The sequence below is a fragment of the Serinus canaria genome, chromosome 8 (genome assembly GCF_022539315.1).
Source record: "Serinus canaria isolate serCan28SL12 chromosome 8, serCan2020, whole genome shotgun sequence".
NCBI classification, from domain to species: domain Eukaryota; kingdom Metazoa; phylum Chordata; class Aves; order Passeriformes; family Fringillidae; genus Serinus; species Serinus canaria.
Window position 1 is genome coordinate 24106092 of NC_066322.1, and position 23184 is coordinate 24129275.

Below are 23184 nucleotides of genomic sequence, written 5' to 3' on the forward strand. Positions count from 1 at the left end.
TTGTTCCAAGGATATTAGTTGTCATAAAGACATCAGTGTTAATTTATTTTAGGCAGGTACAGAGTGTAAAACTCAGCACTTGAGTGCTAAGGAAATGGTGAATTTGTTTCCTTTTACATGTATATGAATAATAATTTTTTCATCTTAAGCACATACTGAAATTAATACAATTGAAATTCAGATCTGTTATTGTCATACTTAAAGTGAAATTCTCATTTGTAACACCTGAACATTCTACACTAAGGATAATTCCACAAATATGTGAAGTTTCAGTGTTTGCCAAATAACAACTGGAAAATATTGTAACACTCTGCAATTACTACTTCTGGATTTCCAACTCTTATAGCATTTAATTATTAAATCCCCCTATCCATTTAAAACCTTAAATGTATTGAATATTAACCACTTCATTAAAATGCAGCCTAATATTCTACTATATTTCTGACAGTATTGATCTTTAAATATTATTCTCATGAACTTGTGGCTTGGGGAGTTACAAGCTGTGCTCAAAAGCTTTTATTCACAGGGGATCCAAATGAAACTGTAACAACACTGGCTTAATGGCATTTTTTACAGTGGTAATTGAAAGAATACACACTACTGTGGAATAATTAAACTATTATTGAGTCACCATTAAAAATATATTTCATTTCTAGTAGGAGAATGTTTATAATATATGTCAATTATTGATATGTTGTGATGTATGTTAATAGCAGGTTTTTTATTTCTGGTCATTGCAGAGTTGTTTGGAATTAACAGACTTCTGTCTTTTTCTGGTGAAGAAATACTAAATTTGAAAAGAAATACAGTGTGTGTCAAATTTCCAGCTGAGCCTGAAGTAACTTGATAAAAACAATAGAAAATTTCTTTCTGGTAGTGTCAGAGAGACTGTGGGAGAAAGTGCTGCAGTCCCAAGAGCACTTACAGTTACTTGGAGGGAAGGACACTCAGCATGTTGTACCCTCAAGGCCTTTACTATACTTTGTATATCCTGCACTTGGTTTTGATTTAAGGATGCATATTTACTGCTGGTCTAAATAACTTTGGACTGCAATTTAAACAACTAAAAAGACATGGCTTAAGAAAACAAAAATAATTCTATTTTTAACTGTCCAAAAGTGAATTAATATGCACTCTTGAGTCTCCAACCTGTCACAGCTGGAATGACCAATAAAGTTAGAAGGTACCCAACCTCTTGCCCCTGCAGCCTTGAAACATGTTCTTGAGCCTGATGTCCCATTGCGGGGAGTGTCCAAGGCCAGGTTGACCTGGGCTAGTGGAAGGTGTCCCTGCCCATGGCAGGGGTTGGGACTGGCTGAGCTCCTCCAACCTAAAGCATTCCATCTTTTTATGATTCCCCCAATAAGGCACAATAACCACATCAGAGCCTGTTGTGCTTCCCTTAGTGTGGGGTGTAAGGAATTTCTAGCACTGTACTTCTCTGGAATGCTCTGTGTTAAGCATCATCTTTTAAAGAAGGGACCAGCAGCTTCTTCCACTCATCTGTGGAGCACTTAAGGAAAAAACCCCGATTTCTAAGAGACTATTGAGCAGTTGAGGCTGAAACAAGGCTTCAGCAGGGCTCCTGTCCTGGTGAGCACAGTCACATTGGCCTGTGGGAGAAGGAAGGTCTCTTACAGTCCAGGACAGTGGATCCTGCCTGCGTGGCCTAGTGTTCTCCATGTTTTACTGCCTCCAAATCTCGCTTTTATGTCTTCGGCTTGTTCCTGACACTGAGATAAGTATCTGTGTGTATATATATGTATAGTTATGTGTTGTTGTTTGTTTGTTTTTTCTCCTTTCCACATGGTCATGTCACATGAGCAGACATTAATGAATGTGAACAAGTGCCTAAACCCTGTGCACTTCACTGCACCAACACCCCTGGCAGCTTCAAGTGTTTCTGTCCACCTGGGCAACAGTTACTGGGTGATGGGAAATCTTGCGCCGGATTGGAGAGGGTGCCAAATTCGGGTGCCTATTACAGTAGCTATAACTATGCTCAGTTCTCCCCTGGGAGAGACAACCAGCAACTGCAGCACTATTACAGGCACTCCTCAAATCTCTACAGCTCCTTCTCAGAGTATAGGAACAGCAGAATACCTTTCTCCAGGACTAGAAGGAACCTTAGAGAAACTTGTCCTGAAGGCTATGAGGCAAGAAATGCCAGATGTGTAGGTAAATGTCAGTCCTATCTATGCAACTCTGTTTTGGGCCTTATTCTTAGGTTACTGTGTGATATATACCAGGGGCTGAGGGTTTGTGGTGCTGGGGTTGTGTTTTCTATTACCCTGGTATTCAGAGGGTTCTGCACGTTTTATTCTCTGCTGTCTTGGCTCACATTGTAGCAAATACGTTCTCAAACCTCCTAATAACCTCTTGTTTTAATTGTGCTGCTTATTACCTGTTTGCAAAGATTTCCCTCTGTTATTCTCTTTCTCCTGGTCACCTTGGTGAATCTTCTCACACTCCAGAAGTCACCAGTAGCCCCAGCCTAGTTACAGTGCTTCTGTCAGACTCCCATTGGCAGCAGTAACCTGTGTCAGAAAGGTTTGGAATAAACATTTTAGAATTGACCACACTGGGGCTACTGCCAGCACTGCCACTGTCACACAGGCAACAGGCAGAGAAGCTTTAAAATTATTATTTTATGTAAGAAAAGGGGTTGCAATGTAGTTCAGTGAGCATGGAGATGACATCAGACCTTCTAGTTAAGCTACAGAGAGGTTTCACATCCATGTGGATTGTTATAGTATAGGAGTTTAATTGAGAGCCCCAGGAATACAACTCTGAGGGAATGAAGCGTTTGTTTCCAATTTTGATCTTCATCCCAGCTTCCAGCTGGAATTAGTTAACATGCCATGAATATTAATAATATTCCATGAAACTTTCGTTTCATTGAATAAATATCTAAATTTTAAAATTATTGTTTAATATGAAAAATACCCCCAAGTGATGCTTTTGTTAAAGAAGATCTTTTCAATAGGCAACCATCAGGATTTGCTAACAGCACAGAGGTTTGTAGTCACATCTGTTTCTCTTCTCTGTTTGCATTTTGATCTAATGCAACCCCTCTCAGTCAGACAGAGGGGAAGCAAAGACCTTCCTTGCACTGATTTACCATGCAAGTCTGAACTCCTGCTTGAGATTACTGTTGTCCTGAACTAGGCAGATGTTTCAAAAGCCATTATAATTACAAGTTATCTGTGTCTAAATCATGCTAATGTGCTCTGAAAACTTCACATAATGTGGTCTGGTGCTTGTACTTTTGTATTTGAGAGGGAGAGTTAAAAAAAAAAAGAAAGAAAAGAAAAGCATTTTATGACAGTTTTCCCAGCTACTGAGCCTAATTCATCCCTCTGACACAGGTCAGTTCAAAAGGGAAACAGCTTTGCCTGAGGAGGGAGTGACTGTAAGGAAGACTCCCTAGTAACAAGCTTCCTCTGGTGAGATAAGGAGTGTGGGTGTTCCCTAAGCATGTTGTTAACACCTGATTGATTATCAGGCAGCTCAGATTGCTTTGGGGGCAGGACTGTGCTTGTATTACCCTGGCAGTGGACACAGGTGGCACATCCCCCTTCTCCCAGAGCTCTGTCTCAGGACTGGTCTCCTCAGCTGGGATCTGTCACAGCTGCTCTTCACCAAGGGGAGGAGCCCCTCAAAGCTGACTTTAGTGCCTGCAGAGTTACAAGGAATGGCACAAGTAAGGGAAGAGGACACTCTAGTCTTAGATGTTTAACCCCATCAGAGAAAGAGATCCAGACAACTCCCACCAGCTCTGTCTGTACACTTGCAGTGCATAAATGGGGGGAAAGTACCTGTGTTCATGGCAGGCTCAGGGAATGCTGAGGTGTTGGTGCTTCTCTCCACAGACATTGATGAGTGTGAGAGCAGAGACACGTGTCACACGAGTGCAGGAACAGCCTGGGCAGCTTCCAGTGTGCCTGTCCTGTGGGATACCGCCTCATGCCCAACGGCAAAACCTGCCAAGGTAGGAGAGCCATCCCTGCAGGGCTCTGGGGGAGCTCTGCAAAGAAACCTGACACCAGCCAGGCCCAGCACATGGCTGAGATACCTCTCTGAATTGGCTGTGTGAGTCAGCATTCCAAATTTCAGGTTTCAGAAGTTTTTATATTCGACACTTTATTGTTTCCCAAAACATTAGCAAACTAGACAATTGCAGCTTCTAATTCTCTGCAGTTCCCCTGTGACTTTCTCAATACACATTGAGCTCCAAGCTCTAGGGTCAAAGGCACATTCTGAGCTCTGCTCAGCCTTTACCCACTTTTGATTTTCACCCCTTAATTCTTCTACCAGCAGTTGATCCCTTGCATATTTTTCCATACAGATATTGATGAGTGTCTTGAAGAGAACATAAATTGTGGATCAAATCAGATGTGTTTCAACATGAGAGGAAGCTACCAATGCATAGACACTCCTTGTCCACCCAACTACCAGCGAGAGCCACATTCTGGGTATGTTCTATTCTTACCCCCTTCTCACCTGCCCCAAGCTCAGCTCCTTAACCTTGTGCTTGTTAAAGGAGAAAATTAAGGTTTGCCTGACACCAGTAGAGCTCACAGTAGCTGAAGGTAAGGCACTGACATTGGAGGTCATAGAGTCAGAGAGGCCTGGGATGGTTTGGGTAGGAAGGGACCTTAACAGAACATCCAGTTCCACCCTCTGCTGTGGGCAGGGACACCTTCCACTATGCCAGGGTGCTCCAACCTTGTCCAGCCTGGCCTTGGGCACTTCCAAGGGATGGGGGCAGCAACAGTTTCTCTGGACAATCTGTGCTACTGCCTCAACAGCCAGGGAAGAATTCCTAATATTTAATCTGAATCTTTCTAATGGCCTGACATGCCATCAGCTTCAAAGCATCAGATATATTCTTTAAGTCATAAAAATTATTCTAAGTTTGTGTTAAGCTTTGTTATTTCCCTGTTCTGGGGGAAAAACCCCCATATTTCTTTTTGTCTTTCAATATCCTCAAAGAAAAAGAGCTTTTTTTCATAGTCAGAAACCATCTTTTGGGATCAAACTCAACTGCAGTGATATCTACGCTGACATGGAGGTCATGTCCTTCAACCCCCATTAGCACTGGCAAACTGTACTAGCAGAGATTTCATGTTTTAGCTTTTGATTAATAAAAGTAAATTTTATTCTGCCCTTCATTCCAAATTCTTTATTTTATGACCTAACAGACACATACCTCAAATGCTGCCTAGAACATTTTAAACTCTTCTAATGTTTAAGAACATAGTCACTAAAACTTACCTTGTGGATGTCAGTGACATCAGTGCAGCCAACATCTTTCTGAAATGATGCTGTTGAGGCAAAAAGGGATGTTAAACTGGGCTGCAGCTCTAAAGAAACAGTGGATGAAGAATGCATGAGCACTTCTCTAGAAGTTTTAATCTGCAACAGGGTAAACAGGAGTAGAATTTCTCGTCTAAGACCTATCCCAGTACTTAAGATACTGTGCCTTCTCTCTGGGCTAAAGTGTTCTGCTCCTTCCTAGGTTCTGTCTCAAAAGCTGCCCAGCCAACGACCTGGACTGTGACCTGAGCACCTACGCCCTGGAGTACAAGCTGCTGTCGCTGCCCTTCGGCATCGCTGCGGGGCAGGATCTGATCCGGCTGGTGGCCTACACTCATGACCAAGTCATGCATCCCAGGACCACCTTCCTGATGGCAGAGGAGGACCCCACAGTGCCGTTTGCCCTGCGGGATGAGAACTGGAAGGGGGTGGTGTTCACCACGCGGGCGCTGCGGGAGCCCCGGACATATCGCATGGGCGTGCGGGCCCTGTCCTACAGCGCCGACGGCAGCGTCGAGTACCGCACCACCTTCATCATCTACATCGCTGTGTCTGCCTTCCCCTACTGAGCTCAGCCTCCTTCCCCAGGGCCAGGGGGGCTTCAGCCTGCTCTGCTGCTTGCCCCACACGGGCAACCACCGCACTTCCAAGGGTGTGGTGCTCTTTTCTCCTCCCCTACTTCCCGGAGGCTGCCTCTCCAGTTCCGTTGTTCCAATTCAAGAGGAAGATCCAGGGCGTTGAGGACCTGTTACTACTTGCTTTATTTATTACACTGGAATAGTCACTTTCCACAGTATGTTCTGAAAAGCAGCAGAGAAATCCATGTAGGCAAAGCAGTAAGCAAGGAACAGCCTCCACTGAAAGTAACTGAAGAAAATAAACTCATAATTTCAAGTGGTCTACATATTTTAAAGGTTGCTAAGTGTTTTAAATTTTATATCTATTAGATGTTTTTCCTTATCAATTACCCAATAGAATTAGGGCTGTGCTATACTATGTTGTGTGCTCCAACTCCCCAGATGCCACTGTGCCCAAGGGTTGCAAATGCTGAAACAAATGACATTAAAGTTTGTTTGCAGCTAACAAATCTGCAGAATAATTTGGAACTGGTACCTTTGGTTTCCATGCAAGTATAGATGTTGCTATTTTTTGGAAGAAAAAACCAAAATGGCTTCTTCTACTTTATAGAGCAGGTATTCTATGACTTGTTTTTACTCTGCCATTTTGGTATAGCCATTTATTTAACCCAAACCACTGCCATACTCCCAGATCAGTAAATGGTCTGGGGCTTTACGCACATGGAACATTTTTCTCCAAAGGTGATGTAAGTTTGGTTCAATAATGTCAATACACTGTACACAAGTAATTTTGCCAAGATGTATTCTATTTTTATGGACGTGTATATATGTGGTTTTTCCTATATATTTTCTATGCAGTATCTCAAGAGTGTTTTACAGTTAAGTTTGCATAAAAGGACAATATCAGTACAATGAAAATAATCAAAATAAAGGTTCCCATCAACTTTGAGACTGCTGGGAGTTTTATCTTTGAAAAACTTATTTTCCATTTCTAAAGCTCTCTCCATAAGTGCCAGGGGACAATGCAGAAGGTAGCATGACCAGCAAACCAGGGAGCAGCTGCAGCTCTTTCCTCTTCCTGGCACTTTGGGGTAGTAAGAGGCTATCACCAGCTTTAAAGTAGATTTTCAGCCACTAGAACAAATCATCTCCCAGTAGAACTTTGTCTCTATTCTTGTATATTAATAATTAATGTTAGACATCCCCATTTGTTGTCCCCTTGTTGTTTTTCTTCCCTTTCCAGTGCACCAAGTGAAGTAGTCCTGTGTTGTCATCTTATTGCAGGGGTTCCATACTGTTGTCTCCTTATCACAAAAGTTTCATACCTTCTTGTGGGCACCTCCTCAGAGCACTGACACTCCTTCTTCTTCACAAAGTAGCCAACTGACTCCAGTTCCTTTCTCTAACAGCCATCCCACTCTTTTATAGCACTCTTCTTCTCATTGGTTACAGCTGTGGCCTGTTAAAGTCAGGCCTGTTCCTAATCTTTGATAATTGGCCCAGCTGCAACTCCTTAGGGGTAAGATTACTTTCTACACTATCATTATTTTCTTATATTCTACAGTCCTGCAAAACCAGGATGACTTAAAATTGCTTTGCACTTAATACAGATTTATCTGGATTACAGACTTTAAACTGAACAGGCTTGCTTCTTGGAAACCTGACTTGAAAAATGAAAGCAGCTCAAAGAAGATAAATCCCATAAAAAACACATGAGGGAAGGAGAAATGAGAGTAATTTATAATAGGTACAGGTCATTACCTCAGTGTCTTTTAAGGATGAGAATCAGACTGAAAGTGATGAACTTAAGGGAACCTAATTCCACTCCCAGAACACAAAACTTTCTACTCTGACATATTTTGTGAGAAATGAAAAAACCCCAACAGAGTTGACAGCCTTTCTGACCAATCTGACTCTAAAAGAAGTAAGTCACTTACCAGATGGAAGGCACTTAATCACAGCCATGGCTCCAAGTTTTCCCTCTCATCCAGGCTTTCCAGGAGCCAGCTCAAGGAGGAGCTGCATGTGGAAGGTGTTCCTTGCCCTGAGATGATGCCAGGACTGAGGGACCAGTGAGATGTGGGCCACTGTGGGCGTGGTGGTTTTCACTCAGGGACTCAGAAGGGAAGTGCTGAGTAAAGGAGAACTGCCATGGCCTTCTTTCTTTGGATGTCTTGAGCTGTGTTACAAATTTCATTTCTGCTCTATTAAAAAGGTTGCAAGTATGTTAAATTAGGTCTCAGAGCCACGGTACCTGCTGCTGCTCTACCTCCATAGGTCTGTTGCTGACAGGTTGGAAAAAGCTGCTGCTTATCATTAGTTTTCCTAGTCTAACTTGAGAGGCAGGTTAGTACATGTTTATGTGCCCACATGAACTTGGGTGTTTGCTAAAGGTTAAAAATCCTGCTTTCATAAATCCAAATTTTAAATACAACCAATATTCTACTGTGTTTCTTACCACTTTGGAGAAGGCTGCCCAAACCTTAGATATAATTTTCAGTGCCTGGGGCTGTACAGTCACTTTGTCCAAGCCCATTAGTCTGCAGTAATATTTGCAGAGTTAAAGGTTCACTACCATCCCATATGGTCACCACATCATTTGTCACAAAACTATTTGCAAATGCCCTCCTATCACAAACAACTTACTCACTAATAACACCATCCTAAGAGCAATACCACCAGTAAAATAATACTTCAAAAATAAAGGGAGGTCTTAGGGAGAGCAATTAATAAACAGATAGTTAATGCTGCACTGCTCCCTGAGACCTGTGCTTACCTTCCTTCTGCACAAGCCTAGTATTGCCCCTGCTGATTGGATTTCCTGGAGCAGAATTTTCTCCTGGCCCGTTTATCCCTGAAACACCATCCTCTGCCACAGGCTCCTGCCTCTGTTTCTGACCCTCTCCTCTGCACAAACATAGCAATATTTCGTTAACTACACTACCAGGATCAAACAAATCCTCTTTTGCCATCTTCCATGGGGTGTATCTCCCATAGTGAGGAATTTGTACATAGCAGTGGTTTCAGGGTGACATCTCGTGGCATCCCAGTCTCCTGGTGGGCAACACCTTGGATCCCAGCCACCTGCTTGCTGCAGCAGTGCCCCAAGCACTCAGCTTATGCCTGCATTCCAGGAAAACATCTGCTAAACGACAGCCTTTGCCAGAGCCCAACCAGACTCACTCTTCCTCCCAAAAACAATCCTTTCTTGGTAAAGCCTAAAGGAAACTGCATGTTAAATACAGCCCTTTGGAAAAATCCATGTGATTCCTTCCAAATCTAAGGTCTAGGAGAGGAGTGAGGGAGGAAAAAGAGTTCAGGGATGAAACCAGGGCCAACTGGGGCCAGAAAGGATGGAAAATTCACAACCATCATCTGTTAAAGGTGACTGATGCCCTAATGCCAACCTCACCACAGCATCAGGTATCTCACACCCACCATAAAAGGCAGGTGTTCAGGAACCAGAGGCAGGTAAGCAATGCCCGTCATACCTTCTGTAGGGATCCAGCTTGCCAGCCCCTGGAGAGAGGAAATGCACTGGGGTTTTGTTTTCCTTCACACACTGGCTGAAGTGAAAAGCTACTGCCTGGGTACAGTAATGAGCCTGTGCTGGATGCACAGCACTATTGGCTAAAGGGAAAATGTCATCAGGTGAGATGGATGCTCAGCAAAGACCAGAGCAGCTGTGCCTGACTGGGAAATGTCCATTTCCAAGTCAGATCCAGACAGTGGGTGCGAAACCCAGCCGGATGCTGAGTAATGCAGTCGTCACTGCCCACATCGGCGGGGCACTTACAGGCAGGACGCTGCTCCCAGGGTCCAGGGGGGAGTTCTGGAGCCCTTTGCCTTCAGAGGCGTTTCTAGTTCTGGCAGCTCAAATCCAAGGCTGCTGCCAAGAAAAACTTGGCACAGTGCAACAGCTGAAATCCACGGATTATTTTACAAGGCTGGAATCCCAGTGCCTGCCCTGCTGTCGCACACGAGTGGGAGCAGCACACACAGCACTGGCTGTGGGATCCCCCGGCCGGGGTGCAGAGGAGGCACCTGACACATTTCCAGTTACCTGTCAGGATATGGGATGTAAAAATGCATGGATGGGTTTTGGGCTGCTGGGCAGTGCTGTGCTTTGTTTCTGTGGAGAATCCTGCAGGCAGATAAGGCTCCTCTGGCCTTGTGGGCTTCAGTCTCTGATCCAGCGGAGAGCTTTGAATCAGCCCAAAAACAAATGGATCTCATTGCCATCACTCAGCGCCACCCCGAAGTCTGGAAACCTAAAGCACCTTCTTCATCAACTTCCATTAATGCTGGAGAGTCTGAATGGCTTAAGTGCAGCTCCTGAGGAGAAATCAGAGACACTTTCAGCTCTTGCACATGCAGAAGCTCCCCTTTCATGCAGAGCTGCTGCTCCACAGGGACTACAAGAACTCTTAGTGAATTACTTCATTTGCCCTTTGTAAGCCTGGGCAAACTGAGAGGCACAGGCCTCTGGGTGTGAGCAGGGACAGCAAGAAAACACGAGAGTGCCAGCTGATGGCCAGAGCTAAACGGGTCCTTAGGCATCACACCTTCAGCAGCACTGCTTTAATCATCTCAACATCCAAGCAGTGCATCCAGCCATGCCCCCTCAATAAGGTTAAATGTGATCCCTAGCTGGCTGCAGATTTTGATAAACACATTGCATGTGTGGGCACAACCTAGCACAACTCCAATCACTTCTCAGATCATTGGGTTCAATTTTCACATTTTTAGTGCACAACTGGTGCCAGATTATTCTGCTTTGATAAAGTTTAGTGATAGAAAGGGAAGAAAAGGAGACTTGCTTACAGATAAAGGCATGTGGATAAAAAAGGCACACTTCAGCACTAACATAGATTCAAATTATAGTTTATGAATAGCTAAATATTAGGGGCATCACAAACATCACCAAGCCAAGGTGCTGCTCAGAGTACACAGCGAAGGTTAAGAAGTACTCTGAAGTAATGCTGTGCAAGGAGAAGAGGATCTGTTAATTTTCACTGTATATAAGCACTGCACATCTCCTGTGGTTCTGGATAGCTTCAGTAGTCTTGCAATGCAGTAAGGTGCAGCTGGCTTCCTTATTAATGACTTCTCATTGCTAAGGACTGAGACAAGCTCCCCTCCACACCTTTGAACAGCTTACTGCACAGCAGTCACACAAATCAAGTCCTGCCCTCCTGCTCCATCACTAGAACTGTCTCAAGGACTCCACTCATAGAGAGCACCTGAGAGGTACCAAGAGATCTGCACTGCACAGCCCATAATTCAAGCAAGGCAAACTCTTGCTATGCAAAACTGTAGCAGAACAAGTGGCAAGCACAAAGTTGTATGTAAAAGCTTCCAAAAAGGAATGTATCTAATTTGGGGTTTCCAGCTTCAGAGGCAAAGCCCACCAGCATCCCATTACCACTGTCCCTGATAAAAACAGTGGCACATAACAAAGCCCAGTTCCAAACAGCATCAAGGTTCCCTCACAGGATTTAGCTGCACTGCCTCTGGAATCTGCTGCTGTAGATATAAAAAAATGGGGTTTGCAAATCTGGGAGAAGAATGAGTTCCCAAATACCACAGGAACAACTGGAGTGTGCCAGCTCTTCACATAAATCAGGCAAAGGAACACAACTTCCTCATGTCCAGACAGGAAAATGCAGAGGTCTCTGGTGCCACTGCATGACTGACTGAAACGGAAGAAGCAAAAATAACATGAGAAAACAACATTAAAACACACACTGAAGGGACTACAGGAGGCCCAGTGATAAGCAGGGGAGGACAAAGCTTCCTTGTACCAGGACCAGATGGTTTCTGCTGAGATGTCCTAGCAAGTCCCATGCTTGAGAGCTTATGGGAAAGAGATGGGCTAAAAAAATCTACAACAAAACCATCACTTCTTCAATTTCTCTTCTACTTAAAAGAAGTGGACTTTGAATATAAACCTTGTAAATAACTCTGATTGCATCAAATTTATTCATCTTTCCTCATCTGTCTCATCCTTCCTCATCTGTCTGCAAGCAGAATTAGCTCACCAGTATTCACTATTTACCAATCCTTCAGGCCAGCCTGCTTTTCTCAGCTGCTGTGGCCTTGCTGAAAAGGAAATATTGGTGGTTTTCTTACTGGTTGCTCTGCAATGCTCTCAGTGATGCAGAGACTGATAGAGAACCTCAAGTTGGGTGTAACCCTGCAAACCCATGCCAAAATATTACTGCTAACATTTCACAGCTCATGTTTTGAAAATTTTTTGGATGCATAAACAATGTTGTCCTTTAAAAGATCAGGCTCTAAGACAGAAGTGGTTTGTGTTCATCAGCCCAAATGCACAGCAAGGTAATATCATGGTGTTTTTACCACCTGTAGTAGCTCTACTACAGACAAGCAAAGAGCCATCAGCAACTACTATAAAGCTGCTTCTAATGAAAGCCAGTCACAACCTTGCTAAAAAACTCCAACTGCCTTCAAATTGGGCACCTCAGCTAATCAAAATCTCTCTTAATGATAGAAAAGGTCTCAGCAGATACTACAAGTAATAGCAAAGCTAGGTTTTACTTAGAGCTGATATAACCCAAATGGTCTTGATATAGATTGGAAACTGATAAACAGGACAGAAGGGCCCATTGCAAAATGAATTACCACAGTATGTATTTTGACAAAGTCATTTGATCACCTAAAGCTGAACTGACAAAAACACAATGGATGCTTGTTCCACTTGGCAAACTCCAAACTCCCCCACTTTTCTGCCATCATTTGTGTCTTTCAACAAATGCTTCTGACTCAGGTAGACATTCAGACATCTTCAAATCAGGTCCCAATTACACTGAAGCAAAAGTCTGAGCTTTACGTACCTGGGTATCAACTTTTCAACCACCTCTCAATTACAGCAATAACCTCTCCTCTGACTACAGCAAATCCTTTCCCCCCCACTCACAATAACTCTTAGTAGTGCTAAAAAGACTTTGATCTTAGTCTACACACACAAGCAGCTACTCCTTTCCTTTCAAGTCCTCTGCAGCCTGTCTTTACTGCCAGGAATCAGCCTTGCTACACTTCCAGATCTGTTTGCTCTTCCTCTCAAATTGGCCTTTTTTCACTTGGCAGGAGTTTGCTCCTTGCACAGAACGACTTCATTTTGCTCTTTCAACTTTTTCTCCAGAGTCCTCCTCTGTGGGCTGTCATTAGAGATAAATACAAGAAAGATAGTGAAATGCGTAAAGGAAAGGAGTCCAACACCATTTCCTGTACAAGTTATCTAAAAAATTAGTTTTGGAAGCTATTAAACACCTTCCAGTATAACATCATGTTGGTAAACAGCACTTTCACAATTATTTCCCTTACGAGAGGGTTGGTTATTGAGCTTTCCAGTTTTACAAACTCTGTCCAGATAAACTCCATCCTATTACAGACAAAGGATTGGATTGCGTGTGCTTGGATTTTAGGACCTGTTTCACAATGTGCTCCTGGGGGAAGAATAGGGGGTTCCTCTGGCTCACAATCCTATATATTATCTTACAAGGAATGCACTGGTACCACATTGGACATATTTGGCAGTGATAAGATCCACTTCTGGGTTAGCCATTATTTTATTTTGATTTTTTGTTCTTAATGTTCCAAAATAATTACAGAAGTTTCATTTTCCACTGGGGAGTAAAATCTATGAAGAATTTGTAGTGGTAAATCCTCAGGAAGGGTAAAAAGAAGTGTTAGTCATCCTTCAAATTTAGGGAAGTGTAAGAGCTCAGCTGAGCATTTCTGCTGAATGCTTGTTCCAAGCCTTTCAAGATTATCTTACTGATACAAGTGGCATGTGCTGTAGGACATATCCCAGCTGTAGGATATATCCCAGCTGAAATTTCCCCACCATGTTTCCTTCCAGCCCGAAGACTCTGGCAGTTACACCTGCATTGCCACCAATAGCCCTCTTCTATTGATAGATGTTCTCAGAAGACTGAGATTTTAGGTTAAATCTGTTGTATTTTAACAACAACAACAACAAAAAATCAATTATTTTGAGAGTTACCATTTCTGTGTCTGTAGCAGAACTGATATGTCAGTTATTCAGTCAATTTCCTATTTCAGTTTTCCACAGACAGATTTTGTAAGTAAAGATAATCTTTGTTTGCACCTACCTATTATGCAGTCATTGTTTATTTTTAATCTGTTCTGATCCTGCATTAAATACATTTACTTTATTAAGATGAGCAACAGTACTTGTAAATCAGAACATCTGTAAATGCCTGCAATCTGCCAGACAGTCTTGTGCAAGAGTAATCTCTCCAAATAAATGTTATTTGTAATGCTCTTTAATATTATGCCAGATAAAGTGATAATAAAAATGTAAAAAGCCTAAAAGGATAGGAGTAGCATCATATCCCTGAAATCATCACCAAGTGTCCATGTTTTCTGAAGTTCACATATGAATCACAAGCAAACTACTGTCTTGGCAGGACAGTAAAGGTCCCAGAAGGGGAATATGCACAATGTTCATGGGGGAAAGGAAAGAAAAGAGAAAAATGGAGCAAAACCTACAGATTATCACGTTCTATGGACAACTCAATTGTTCAAGGGAGTGTTCACAGATTAACTGAGACAATTAAGGGTGATGCTTTTGAGTTCAACAGCTTTCATTAACAAATGCAAAGTTGGAATGGACTTCCAAAGAACATCATCATAATCTTATTTATCATTTGGCCAATACCAATATTTCCTTTCATTAGTACATAAGTTATAAGGTTATAAGGAGGAACTAATGGCAAATATCTACAGTTTCTCACTCTTTACTATTTAATGATGTGATTTTTCTACAATCTAGGTGAGCTGCTTTTAAATTATCTTGGATTAACCTGAAGTAGTGTTTCAGAGAGATCATCTTTGTCATTGAGATACAAGTTTAAATTTCAGCTTTGGTTTCAGAACAGGTTAAAAGGCAAACTAGTACTGTGATCAAAATGCTCTAACAGCAACTACAATTATCTACTTAAACATTTCTTCTGAAAGTGAAAACACCCAAAACAAACCACTGGTTGGGAAAGTGTTGAGCAGCAGGAATGAATATTTTTCACAATTTTGTGCATAGAAAGCTACAGATGCTACACACCTTGTCTTTTACAAATACTGAGTGATTTTTCTGACTCTTATTCTTTTCAAAATTTGCTTAAATTTCACAGTTAGCAAGAGAAACCAACAATTGAATGACAGCGCTCACAGACATGGAAGGAGAAATTTCAGAAGGGGGACTGAGGCATTCTCCCCTCTCACCCCAAGCCACTGAGAGAGCAGAAACTACCCTAGCAGAGGAAGGACTGAAGTAAAATTTTGGTGCCATTGGCAGTTGCTCTGCAGCACCAGGAAGCTGGGAAATGTGTGTTGTTGCCTCTCTATTAATCTTGAAATGGCAAGGTTTTACTGGCTGCCCAAAGAAGACTCTGACAGACGGCTGTGATAGACGACTTAGTAAACGGAAAAACATCAGATCCGTTTACATTGAAGTAATGTCTCCAAAATAACTGACCCTGCTCTATGGTCTTACAGCAAGAGCCTTCCAAAATCACCTCAGGTTCCTACGACAGCCTCAGCTTCACTGCACTCCTGCAGCAATGCAGCCAGGGAGGGACACTGGGAAGGAACTCCTGCCACCAAGATCCTTCTCCCACCTCCTTCAAAAGTACATCCAACTCCATCTTAAATTTCATCTGGTCAGCAGGCTGTTGCCAAGTCTCAGTGATATAATGCTTAAGAATATTGTTCTAATTTCCTGCAATCTTACTTACAAAGTGCTTAAAATGATTGGGCTTTGGTTGCTGTTGCTAAGGGCTTTATAAAACTAAAGGTTCAAATAATCCTCTTCTCTCGGTCCCCCATATCCTTATTGCTTGGAGGTATTTACACACAGAAATAAAGCCCTCCTTTGCTAGAATTAACAAACTGAACTCCTCTGTGCTTCCCTTTTGCATCTTTCCATTACTTTATTTATTATTGCAGCCTCTTCTCTTACTTTCAGTACCTTGTGCTCAGGCAGCCAAAGCTGCCCACAGTATCCCATATCAGTATAAAAATATTAACCAAGACCCATGGTCTGCTCTCACTGAATCCAGGCCCCTGAATTACTAAACTGTGCTGGTCTAAATGTCACCAGAAGAGTTTGAACAGCATGTCACAATAATGGGGCAGTTTTATCTGGCCACACAGTGAAGTTCACTGAGTAACCTGAGCCCCAAGGAGCAGAGCACCAGGGCGTTGCCATGAGGTAAGGCAGAGTCATCAGCCCCAGCCAGGGCCCTGGAACAGAATGTTATGAATATAACATCAACCCGAAAATGGTGCCAAACTTCTGCAATCCTTGCAAATTCCACAGCCATCTCCCCCATCCCCCAGGATTCCCAAAGACAAAAACACTTAAGCCTATCTGCTGTCAGGAAGGGCTATTCCCAGCCCCTCCATGAGTGAGTATTCCAGGCAGTGCTGGCTGCCCACGGCCTGGTAGCTGCTCACTGACGCCAAATCCTCCTTCTGCTCTCATGTCCTGTGTCTGCAGCCCAGCCCATTCCCATCAACGCCTCGCTGGCCAAACAAACCAGCACATCATCTCCACCAACACTGAGGGACTCATTGAGAGCCCAGAGCCTCTCAGTCTCTGCTTACGCCTTCCAGAGTCCCCTTGATCTTCACTGCCCGGGTTCAATCTTCTTCTGCTAAGTTCTCATTAATGCCATGTTTAAAATTCTCCTGAACTGGCCCCATTTCTCACTGGATCTAATAATGCAGCTGATTAAAACACAAGGCCACCCCCAGCACAGTGCACCCTCTAGCCACCTGTATTTCAGTAAACTTGAGGTGAAACAAAAAGGTTCATCCCATATGAACACTACCTACAAACCAGGATAGCCCAATAGTAGTCTGTCCTTCATGTTTTCCATGCAAAGGAGCACCACAACCATCTCAGCAAAGCCTCAAGACCATATGCAGGATATGTATGTATTCTGAAACCACTGTGAAACTGTAAACTGGGAATTTAAAAGCATCCTAAGGTTTCAATTGTATTATAAACAGATGGGAAAAAAACCCCTTGGATGTTTTGTGGCTTTTCACTTAGGGGTAATCGGCTGGAATACATTCCAATAACATCTATTATTTTATGTATATATTTTACTGACATAAATAATTAATTCCTGAAATTTTCCTAGTTAAATGGTCTTTCTTTAGGATCATTTAAGTAACTACTTGTTGCAAGGGCCTAAAGGAAATATTTATCATCAAATTTATAAAGTGTTGCAAATAACTGAGTTTTCCTGTTTGGTCTTCACTCTGGGCAAAATAGGCAGAATTCATGCTCAAGCTTCATCAGAGCTTGATATAAGCTTGGAAAAATATCCTATCTTACCTATGTTCTGTTTGAGAAAAAAACCCTTTAACCTAGCCTACGCTCACAGCTCTAGTATTTGTCTATAAAAATCATTGTAATGAATTAAAAGCAAGCCTCAAATACTTATGTCAGATCTCTGGAACACTTAGCTATAAAACTAATCTTACTCAAGTCAAATTACAAATTTATCTATCTTTCTCTAGGCTTAATGGAGCTAAAAAATATTCATAGAAACAGATGAGACTATGTAGCACATTAACCCAACTAAAAAGATCAAACATGCCCAAAACACAAGGAGAGGCACCTTATCTCTATTTATAATTTAGATCTTTCTAGTTTAAACTCATCTCATACTTTCACATGGGAACTGTTTAATTAAGATACGGTGTCTTCACACGAACTCTTTATCTGAAAATAAAAGTTGCATCTTTTGGGGCATTCTGAAATTAATTTCCTAGAATTTGACAGACAGCCTGCAGTCCCAATGCTTTAACTTCTCCATCCTTAAACCTTTTCTGGCAATTCTTCCTTTAGTAGATGTCCACTTTATGGATTCTAAGGATCATTTTGAAAATGTGGTGTTCATGTGACAGTTAAATCAAATATCTTTAATCTAAGAGTTCTGCTAAACACTTAGAAGAACTTGCTGTTCTCCTGAACGCACTGGTGAGTTTGGAGCACATCCTTAGTTGAAATGTATGCTATATTCTTAAGAATTAAGGAAAAATAAATTAAAACATCAGGAGATCTGAATTTCCACTGAGCTTGGCATGAAAGGCTGAGCAAGATGCTTCCCTTTCCAGCTCCTTTTCCTTTCAGTGTATTCAGGACAACCAAGAACCCATGGTAGGATCTTTCTTTGGGCTGTTCTTCCTCACATGGCCCCCACATTCATCTGAGAGTTCATTTTCACTGCTATTTGACATCACAGCGTAGTCACTAAGCTCCTGTGGGATTGGCTTTGGCATGCTGTTACACTGAGCTTTCCCATAAATTGTGTCTCTCCATCCTGCTCATTTCTTACAATGTCCTGCATTGAACAGCAGCAAGAATTGGCCTGAATCCTTTACTAAAGCACAGGCAGAGCAGGGGCTCTAATGTCCATTGCCAGTACTTTGGCACATGCACCTCCACTTCCACCCCATGCTCAAGGTTTTCACTCCTCAGCAGAAAAGGAAGCAATTAGCAATGTCATTTTGTTACTGACAGGATTTCTGGAAGGCCATGCTTTTAAGCAGCAGTTATTGCATATTATCATAGTTATGCAAATTCTTTTCTTTCCAGTCTGATTGAGCCTTTATGATATTTGTTTCTCAGGCACAGCACCCATAAACACAGAATAAATTATGTTCTCTTGTAAGAATATGCTTATGTCAACCCATACTCTTTACCAGCATCCCTAGCATTTTCTCTTATTTTCTGAAAACTAATTTTGAGCAAAGAATGTTGCCAATACCCTGAGCTCAATCTTTCAGGAATAGAACTGTCTTAAGGGTGGTGCATTATTTATAATTTTCATCTTCAAATCAACTGATTTGGTCGCAAAAACATATGACTCATTCCAAAGTGAAAAAAAGAAGGCTGACTGTAAAAATCTCATCCTCCAGATACATCTCTGATGATGCACTGAAACAAGATTGTTAAGTGCTGAGGGAAAGAACTTTTTCTTGTTTGGTCTGCAAAGCACTTGCCTTTTCCTTTGGGAGAAGTTTTTAAGGATGACCTTCTACTTCCCTTAAGCACCTTCTCCTAGGCTGTCCTTTACAAATGCACCTCCCTGCTCAGAACAGAATCTGACATCCTGTTCTAATCTTTTGGGATAAGAGAGAAAAAAAAGATAAAAAGAGGGTCCTTCCCACTGTCTATGCTAGAAAGGGAATCTTCACAGTCCAGTCAAGGGAAAGAGTCTTTCTTCAAACTAGGCTTTCATTGCAGGCAGGTATTATCTATAAACCTGTCAGCCCATCAGAGAGTGATGCAGACTGCTCAATTCTCTGCTGCAGAGATTTTATTTTCCTTTTAAGTCCTCATTACAGCTCAGAGTCCCCTCAAAAAGTTGAGTTAAAGAGCCATCAGCACAGAGAACACTGTGACAGAAACAGAGCAGACCATGTTTGGTGACACTGACCCATTCTCAGGCGTCAGTCACAGAAAATACAGAAAACTCTTGCCAGACTTTGGTGTTCCTTTTCCCTTGACAGTGGTGCCAATCAAGGTACAAAAGCCTGTCAGATGCACCTGCACTCCCATGCTGGGCCTTGGGGAAGGGAAAGGTGTCCCTTCCTGTTGCTGACTGGTGATTAAACATGTCCCAGAGCACAGCTCTGTTGATAGCGCACATTCTTCTAGTGGCATCATTTTCATATACTCTATATGGGGTAAGTGAGCTGGCATGGAAATATGCTTCTGTTTTCTCTTTTTGGGAACATGACAAGGATTTGCTCCCTGGCTGTTATTAAGGCTTAAGTTTGTGATGGGTTTAGTCTAAGCCCTGGTAGGATAAGTAATACCAATAACAGCAGTCAATAAAATGGGTTTCTGACACTGTAGTTTCCTAAATGGTAAACCAGACTATAACATACCCATATATGCAGTAAAAAATATTATTACATGTCTAAATATCACATATATACAGCCAAAGGTTGACATCAGTACAAACTGTAGCCCTGTAAAGTACACCAGGGAAGCAGTTCTGGGACTCCAGGCTCTAGACACAAAGGCAACCCACAATTAAAACACAGGCATGTCAATGGCCAAAACCCTATACCACACAGGGCTCCAAATTCATAATCCTAATTTGAAATCCTCTAACCCTGAACTTAAGTGCCAGATTAGATTTCTCCTAATTCTAATCCTATCTCTACAATCCCCAGATAATGTATATATTGATGTGCTGAATTGTTAAATCAATATTCCTTATAGGCAGAGATTAGTCTCTCTATAAAAATAAAATACATGGCTGTGGGTCATGTCTGCTGACATCTTTTGGGCACTAGAAGCCCAAATATTGACTACAGCCCACCTCCTTAGGCTAACCTCAACAATAAGGGCAATCCCAACACCAACATGTGAAGCAACTGAAACACACAAATCTCTGAAAATTTAAACCAAGACTGAAATATATAAATTGAGCTTTAATGAAATACACTGAAATGCTATTGCTAAGCATAAACTGAATGTTAGCCATAAATTTTAATATCATGAAAATCCCAAACTGAGTTTTTCTGTGGAGCTCAATTACAGAAGGCTGACCTTTGTCAGCTCTCAGCCCTCCTTTTAACCAGAGCTCCAACACCAGAAGCCCTGGCTGTGAGCCCAAATAAATGCTTAGTAATATCAGCATATTGATCAATCCCTACAGTAAATGAGAGCAGCAGGGCCATGCCAGGCACCTCCCTAAAACTGAACACCACAAAGCTGAATCACTGACTTATAATCTAACTTCAATTCAAACCATAAAATTAATTTGAAGTCTAGAAGGGATGAATCATTTAAACAGAAAAGCTGCCAGCCCTCTTAACTCCTTGGACTTTTAAAATCCACAGAGGCTCATCTTTCCAAAGCTTCACCTTAAGCCCAGCCTCCAGCATAGTCACCCCTCAGGAAGGATACGGGGACTAATTCACATCCTCAGCCCCAACAGCTGTGAGTGCTGGCAGTCCATGCTGTGAAGGAGAACTGTTTAGGACAGGTAAGGAACTCCCTGACAGAAGGGAGCTCCTACCACCCATGCTGGTGCCCTTGAGAAACAGGTAATTACATAGACTTTCAGTTTTAGATTTCTAAAACCTAATACTCAGCTCTAACCCCAGACTTAATTAGAGGCAAACAGAAGCCAATGCCTAGAAATTTCCAGATATATTAGAAAGATATCTAGGTAACAACTACACCTAGGGGTTTTTTTGAATTTTATTTTCCCTCATCAGTTAAGGTCAAGAATTTTGCCTTTGCTGCAGATCATTCCTGCTTCAGATCAACACTGCACAACTTCTGACATATCATAGCCTTGCTGAATAATTTACATATTTGCCATAGTTTCATTTGTAGACAGAAAATTCCAGTTATATTTGAAGTACATATTCAGAGCTGCAGAGCCTCAATGCCCTGCTTGGAGCTGCTGCAATCATGCTGTGCTTGTGCAACTCTTGCAGGAGGTCTGAGAAGAAAACTGATTTTTTAGAGGCAGAGTTCATGTTGAAAGCATATAAAAGAAAATACAACAATTTCAAAGGTCATTGAAACTGAAAGGGAAATGAACATTTTCTCATGTTTTAAATACCTTTACCTCTGCCAAAGAAAAGAGGATTTATCATGCTGAGACAATTCACTCTGCCAAACACCCAGGCAACCCTTGTTCACTCTAGGTGTCTTTTAAACAAGAGAATCTGAATAGACAGAAGTACTGAACATTTCACAGAAATAATTCAGATTCCTGTAAAACAATGTTTACAGTAAAAAAGAAAGCAGCTTCCACAAGCCTCTGGAAGCTTTGACCAAATCTTCCTCCACTACCATTAATATACAGTATTCAATATTTTGTACAGGAACTGGATATTTGACCTTTGAGAGCTTCCTGTTGAATGTGCATAGAAGTTACTATTCAGTTCTCACTCTGAAGTTAAGCAACAGCAGAAAAGATTAAAAAAAAAACCCCAAAAAAAAAAAAAAAAAAAACACCCAAACAAAAAACCCTCTTCTCAGAGCCACATACATTATACATTAAAATCTACTCATCACTCTTCTATACAGTTATGCTGATCCAGGAAGATTTCCCCCCTTGCATATACACCTTCAAACAGATTATTTTTGCATGTGTACATAAGAAGTGAAAGCTTGAAAATGTGTTGAAAGAATTATTTATGGTAGCTGGAGTGTGATGTCTAAGAAAGATGATTCTTCATGTTACAAGAAAATTACTTCACACCAAATCTGAAAAAGCCCGTCTGTCACCTTTTCACTGCTCTTTTGCCAAACTGAGGGTGGTATTTGTCAGCCATATGAAAAATGGTGACTGTTTCTGAGAGTCTCTATCACCTGTCCTGAAGGGGTAATGACATAACTAAGCTGAAAGAATTGTCTTCATCTTTCATTCCCAAGATTTCCAGGAGCCAGTGCTAATTCAGCTCCTACTGTTGAACTGAGAATTCTGGTTTAACTGCTAAACATAATTTCCTACATTACAGACAGACATATATAACTTCTTACTCTCCTAGATTTACCTTTCTCATGTTAATTTTCTTAATTCTTTTAATCCTGGGCTATTCTTCACGTTGAAATGCTGCTTCCCTTTTTTTCTTCCTATAGTTAAATCTCTTGTTTTCTTGCAGTCAGTAGAACTAGTCCATACACTGTATTAATAAAAAACCCCAAACAATATGAAATATATTTCATTTTGTGAGACATTGTTATGAAACAGAACTCACTTTTATCAGCCATCTATATTCAAATCTATAACTATTTCACTAGGCCCAGGTTCAGAGAGAAATAATTCCTGTTGGGCAAAAGAAAAAGAAGTTCAACATTTCTTATTTAATGAGGTCCTGTTCTGCCAGACATTCCCCAAAAGATTTCACCCAGTAATTTTCTGCCACTAAGTCTGCCCTGTTGTATGAATCAGAGCACAGATTCCACATAAAATGAGATTCTAGTCTAGCTCAGAAAAATCCATGCTTGAGCTTTGGGATAAAAACCTTTAAAATTATTTTAGAGAAACTTGTGAGGACCCAGTGAGAAATATCATGACATCTATAAAGTGATGTACTTACAGCCAAGGCTCCAGAGAAGTCCATTACATCCAGACATGAAACCAGCCAGCAAACCTGCTTCTCCTCCTCCTGCTCTTCAAGATGTTCCATAATGTCTGCAGCTATGCTGAGTTTAAAGGCTTTTCTGGAATAAAAAGATTTCTGCTACTGA

At 41.7% G+C, this 23184-nt stretch overlaps 1 protein-coding gene and 1 long non-coding RNA gene across 2 annotated transcripts in view; one reads left to right on the forward strand and one right to left on the reverse strand.

Annotated features, from left to right (window-relative positions):
* The window catches only part of HMCN1 (hemicentin 1), a 165321-nt gene extending 158475 nt beyond the window's left edge, over positions 1–6846 (forward strand). Inside the window, 5 exon segments of the mRNA XM_009088425.4 lie at positions 1828–2178; positions 3873–3902; positions 3905–3991; positions 4349–4475; positions 5522–6846. Of these exon segments, the coding sequence (XP_009086673.3) occupies positions 1828–2178; positions 3873–3902; positions 3905–3991; positions 4349–4475; positions 5522–5888 (962 nt within the window). The 3' untranslated portion in view covers positions 5889–6846.
* Positions 6847–10188: 3342 nt separating this feature from the next.
* LOC127059862 (uncharacterized) lies at positions 10189–23159 on the reverse strand. The gene is made up of 3 exons (XR_007778163.1): positions 23034–23159; positions 22488–22616; positions 10189–10232 (listed from the first exon to the last, which is right to left on the reverse strand). It is a non-coding gene; the product is annotated as an uncharacterized LOC127059862 (long non-coding RNA).
* Positions 23160–23184: the final 25 nt, after the last annotated feature.